The following is a 6,067-nucleotide window of genomic DNA, read 5'->3' on the forward strand; positions in this document are numbered from 1 at the left end:
GATGGACGGTAAACTAAAATACTTCCTTTTCTCAAGTTGTTTGTAGCCATGTTCATCACAGTGACAGAAACCCTGCAGGAGACTACTTCTCAAAAGCTGCGGTTACAGCCATCACGACAGATGTGTTTGTCTACCACCGGCGTCTAGTGGCCCACCAGCATCTAGGGGCCCACAGGCGTCTCGTGGCCCACAGGCGTCTAGGGGCATAAGAACTATTTTTAGGCAGAATGGCTTTTGATTCTCCCAATGACCAGATCCTATTGACGCATACAACATAGAAACCGTCCAAACCTCCCTAATACTAGAGATTCTTCGGTCTACGAGGCCACGGATGAGGGATTCCTAAGCAGACAAATGAAAGATGCAGGGTTACAAAGGTGCTCAGTGACCGCCACAGGGGCTGATTAAAACATGCTAAGGAAAGCAGGCGTGCACCCACGCTCCCCTAACATACTAAGCACACGGAGCCAGTGGGCTTTCACAGGTGCTTTAGCAGATGGTACTTCACAGTATGTTTCTACTGTCCTGACAGAAAATGTCAGTGTCTTCTGATGACAAAGCCACAGGTCACCACATTCATTATCAAAGAGATGCTAGAGTGAGTTAGAAGTCTGTAGAAATAAAGATGCTAGCATGTTTCAAATAAGATTAGGACTCTTGAATTCTGCACCTGGGCCATGGGTCGAGAGTCCTCCCCTGCTGCTTTGGGTCCATTTTCTCTAGTTTATGGGGGAAACCACAGGGCTGATGTCAAAAGCAGCTGTCGCTGTCCCAGTGCCCTCTTCCTGGGGGCTTACATCCCAGGATTCCCGATGCTTACCCCACCTGGTGACCTGAAGGATCGATCATGGCAAGGCTGTCCCAGAGGCCAGGCTCAGGCCGACTGTGCTGTCTTAAGGACGACAGCTTCCCTGGTCCCACTGCTGGGGATGGCTGTGTGCTGACACACAGGAGTTTCCCACCCCTACCAGCAGGCACTATTATCTGCAAGGGAAACTGAGGCCAGGGGCTAAATGTTCACAGACTAGCCGCAGGCGGTGGGCAGAAGCTGAACGCAGCCTCCATCAGAATCCACCTTCTGAGCCGTTCAAGGTTTAAAAAAAATAACCAAAGATGGCATTGTGAGAGTCTGACTCCATTGCCACAAAGGACAGTGTGTGTGACAGAGGAGCCAGGAACTTCTCCTGACACCAAGGGAAGTGACTAGACAGGGCACAACTGCATTCAGCCAGCCATACCTGTTCCCAGGGGAGAAGATTTTTTTTAAACATATTTTATTAATTTATTCATATTATATCTCAATTGTTATCCCATCCCTTGTATCCTCCCATTCCTCCCTCCCTCCCCAGGGGAGAAGATTTTAACTGGTGTTTCTGAAAGACAGACAGAACAGAACAGCATCACTGTAGTCTCAGCAGTATCTGGGGAGCCGTGGAGCTGGCTGGCCACTGGGGCCAACTGGACCAATGCCTGCAGAAAGTCTGCTGTGCAGAAGCCAAAGGAAGCTCCTGAGATGCCCACACAGAAGCCCTGTGGTGGCCAGTGCCTGAGCAGGGCCCAGGTCCCCAGGAAGCACACACTGTGGGGGAACAGAGCCTCTCTGTCCTGGAAGAAGACTGTGAGTCCCACATGGCCCCTGCAGAGCCGCTGCAGCCTCTGGCTCTCAGATGGCTCACAGACTCAGCTCCCACTGGTCCCAGAGTTCCAGACGCCCCAACCACAGCCTCACTAGGCCTCAGCCGCACTCTGGCCCTCACAGCCCACCTCGCACCTCTGCGTCAAACGGCTTTTACTGTGAGGTGGGCAGCCAGCCCCTCTGCAGCTGCTTTCCAGAGAGTCAAAGAGACCCAGAAACAGGTGGCATTCCACCAAGGAGGAATTTCTTATCATTAAAGAAAAGAAAGGTGACAGAACAAGAGCTTTTCAAAGCACGGGTGAGCCCTGTGGTGCTTCGTCTTCGTTGTCAAGGTAACTGGATAAGAGTCGCCTCTCTGGGGATGCCTGTGAGTGGTTTTTCAGAAATGTTTAACTGAAGAGGGAAGACCCACCTGAACAAGGGCAGGATTGCACAGCCTGGGGCTCTAGGCTGACTGAAAAGAAGAAAGCAAGCTGGGCCCCAGTATCTGTCTCTGCTTCCTGCCCGGGGATGCGGGGTGATGTGACCAGATGCCTGAAGCTCCTGTTTCCCCCCGCACCCCCCCATAGCGGACTGTGTACCCTCAAACTCCAAGCCACAATAAGCCTCCCTTCCTCGGCTTTCCTTTTATCCGGTATTCTGTCACAGCAGTGAGAAAAAGAACTAAGGGAAAGGGAAATGTGCGAAAATCAAATCAGCTGAAGCAGCAGCAAAATTTAAAAGAGCAAGTTTGTCAGAATTGTGCCTCAACTCTACACTCCTAAAAAAAAACAACAACAACAACAGCAGCAGCAGCATTTTGAATCCTACAAGGAAAACTCAGACAAAGGGAGAGAGACCAGAAACTGCACAGGAGACAGCTGGTCTGAGGCCACGCCCCACTCCACACAGACGTCACAGACACAGGCACTTCCCAGACACGGCCTACGGCAGAGCACCCCTCCTCTGGGCTTCACAGAAACCATGCCCCTTGCTCTTGACACCCCCTTTCCTTCTCTCCTTCCCTTTGTCCGTGAGAAGATTTCCTGGGAGCCCCGGGCCAGAGTCCTTCCTCTGCTTTGCAGGTTCTGTGCAGTTCTGAGATTACCACTCTGATACGCAGAACTCATCTGACAGAGACCTCCCATGCCACTTCAGATGTGTCCCCAGCACCCCTAGGAGCCAAGGCCACTTTATTCCTTGCTGGAAACTTGAGAGTCTCCTTCAGCCCAGAGCATGAGAAGTCACTTCACAGCGCGGTGGGACAGAGCCAAACTGGAGCTAGGAGTTAGGTTTCCCCTGTTGACGCTGTGTCCTCCTGTACCTGTGGCGAGACCACCAACAGGACCAACTACCCTCAACCGTCATGCCAGTGGGAAGCAACACCACTCTGCCAAGGGCAGTGCTGTGAGGAGAGCCTTCTCGGAGCAGCCTGTGCCGCAGCCTGGAGCCCCGCTCCCAGCACACTCTCGGGCTACCAGGACACTGCCTGCTCCCAGCTCGCCAGGCCAGCTCTCAAGGGAAGGTTCTCCACAGCTACCTATTGCATCTCCGCGCCTTCCTCCCCTTCTCTCTCCCTAGTCCCTGCCCTTCCCACAGTTGTTAGCCAGCTCTTGGCTGATGGCATTTCTGGAAAAATCACTCCCCCAACTTGGCTCCTAAGCACAAAGCCACAAACCAGCTGCCCGAGCGGAGACTGAGGCATTTGAACCCCTCTGGATGGTGCTAGGAGAGGATATTTTCCCAGTGCAAGCAAACGCCGTCCAAAACCAAACAAAAACTGCCCACAAGTAAACAGCACGCGACACAGCCCCTTCCAGCGTCCACTTAAGAGAAACCCAAGCCCATGGCCAGCGGCGGGTAGGTGGACTGAACGATGCAACAGCAGGGGTGGCTAGCGAGGCCTGAGGTCAGGAGGCAGGGAGCCAGGTGGCTGAGCTGGCATCAGGGACACAACTAACTCGTTTATTACTGGCATTGTTTCTGTTCTGCTCTTATGGTTAAAAAGGTAACCTTAGAAGACCACATCAGTGGCTATGAGAAGCATCACTTCTTCTGAAGGACTGTGTATTTTAAGAATTTTGTCCACTGAGATGGCTGAGTGGGCCAAGGCGTTTGCCACTGCGCTGAGTTCAATCCCCTGGCTCATACTTTTCGGACGGCAGGCTTGCTCCCAAACCAGGAATCCAGCAAAACCTCAGCTCCTACACTGCCCCTCAGCCATACCTCTTCTTGGACTTCTGAGGTCCTAGCTCAAGGGTCAGCATCTCAGGGAGCTCCCACCTGCCCCTCAAAACCCGGAGAGAGTGGGATCCCTCAGAGAGTCATGAAGCAGACAAGGGCCACTCAACACACACACACACACACACACACACACACACACACACGAACACTGGGCTTCAGGTTTTCTATCAGAAGCAGTCTGCCCTGAGGGTTTACATCAGTATCTCAGCTAGGCTGGGTTTTCAAATTCTTATTTTCCTCTCTTGGTCCTGTGCGGTTAGGAAAGACTCAGGCCCACAGGTCCCGGACTGTATCAGTGACTCCGCAGACCCACAGGCAACTCCACACCACTCTACAGTCCCCTGTCCAGCAGGTAGCGGGAGGGGCCATCAGCATCTCTGCAGAAACTTTAACTCAGTACACCACTAAGCCATATGTGTCACACACCTTTGAGAGGGAAGGAGCTGACTGAAAGGTTCCCCGCCCATCAGCTCTGCCTTGGAAGCCCAAGGGAATCCTCTCCTCCTGCAAGCACTTCGCTTAGATAACGATAAGCTATGAAGTGTGGGGGAGGGGGCTCGATGAAGACTCCTTTATCGATACTCTCTTCCAAGGGCACTTGTTACCCCAAGTTCTGGGCAGAAATGAGAGTCACTAAGGCCCCATGAGAAAGCTTGAGAGATAACTGTAAGCTGAGATGCCGTGCGTGCGTGCGTGTGTGTGTGTGTGTGTGTGTGTGTGTGTGTGCGCGCGTGCGTGCGTGCGTGTGCGCGCGCAGCCGGTGCATGCCTGCCCTGGCACCCACCTGGACCCACCACCCTGTCTTGAAACTCATACCATGTTCCCGCGGTGCTCCGGCAGGTTCCAGGGGCTCAGCCTACTGGCAGACTCATGCTCGGAGCCGGGACTTTCCAGGCTGTTGTGGGTTTGGGTCCACACCTTCCGCGCTGCTAGATCGCCGGGGGAGGACACACAGTGGGATGCTTCGCTCGGTGGGTCTGAGAAGTCCAGCGGCTGCAAGCCGCTTCCAACCTTTCCAGAGTTTGCAAAGCCCCAGCTAAGAGGCGAAGCCCAGCCTCCCAAGTCTCCAGAAAGCGCGGGAGGGGGAGGCCCCTTTCACAATAAAAGCCCTGCCCGCTTCTGGCCAGCAGCATGCGCCTGGAGCGAGGGCCCTGGAAGCAAAGAGTCCCCCTGCCCGTCCTTGCGGGCTTCAGCGCCACAGCGAGGCGCAGAGGCTCCCTACTCGCGCCTCTAAGGTGTGCGGGTGCAACCCATGGGGCGGGGTCCGGCCAGGGACTCCCCACACCGCCTCTCTGCTCCGCGAACCCCCAGGCAAACAAATCTGCTACTGACACCTCTCCAGTGGCTTTGAGAGCGATGCCCAGTGGCGGTTTGGGAGGCAAATCCGTTCACCAAGGAACGTCGTGAAACAATGGACAGAACCTCATTCGAGGGGTAAGGAATCAATACTGGACACTGCTCGGGCCGCAGGTGGCCCCTTTGTGTCCCCAAGGCCAGTTTCAGCGGGGACCAGCTAGAGGGTCTGTACTGTTTGGCATCTGTAGGGCGGGTTCTCGCCGGCCTCCCTGGCACCAGCTGGCGGCTACCGAGGAGCACCTGGACTCTGAGCGAGCGGAGGCCTGACGTCAGGGAGGTGGGCAGTGGGTGGAGGTGGGGGCAGAGCGGACAGTAGGTGAGAATCTTGGAACCAAGCGGAAGATGACCTGCTGGGATTTCAACTCTCAGGGTCAACACGAGTGAACGAGCCGCCCTCAGACTTCTCACGAGTCACCTTCCTCAGTCGAATTTCGGGTTGTTGCTGATAGCGGTGCACCGAAAAAGGGGGGATCCGGAGGAGGTCCGTGGGAGCGCACTGTGGATGCCGCGACAGGAGTAGCGCGGCGGATACTTTCTGTGCTTTGTGTTGTTGAACCACGGCAAACAACCCTAAGAGCAAACCTGCTGTAGAGTGAAAGCCTCGAGCTAACAGGACGCGGGGCGGGGCGGGGCGGGGCGGGGCAGGGGCGGGGCGGGGCAGGGGCGGGGGCGCTGGGAACAGCAGCCTGAAGGAAGGGCTGGCATCTAGGTGCTGGAGGAAGAGTGCAGAAAGGACAGGGTCCGCACAGCCACTCAGTGTTCTCTTTGGTCCTTAGGGAAAGAACAGGATTTGGTTTTGAGTCTGTCTACATTATATATACACGTTGTGCCCTGACCTCCTCACTACACAAA

At 54.9% G+C, this 6,067-nt stretch overlaps 1 protein-coding gene across 2 annotated transcripts in view; it reads right to left on the reverse strand.

The window, feature by feature from the left end:
* Positions 1 to 4,896, reverse strand: part of GASK1A (golgi associated kinase 1A) — a 401,830-nt gene extending 396,934 nt beyond the window's left edge. For both annotated transcript variants that reach the window (XR_014773851.1, XM_084754209.1), the window contains exon 1: positions 4,676 to 4,896. Coding sequence is in view for 1 of the 2 variants with exons in the window: in XM_084754209.1 (XP_084610335.1) it covers positions 4,676 to 4,678 (3 nt within the window). In the remaining variant the exon portion in view is untranslated. The remainder of the gene's footprint in view (positions 1 to 4,675) is intronic.
* Between the last annotated feature and the right edge of the window lie 1,171 nt (positions 4,897 to 6,067).

Source organism: Acomys minous, assembly GCF_964271855.1.
Source record: "Acomys minous genome assembly, chromosome: 13".
NCBI classification, from domain to species: Eukaryota; Metazoa; Chordata; class Mammalia; order Rodentia; family Muridae; genus Acomys; species Acomys minous.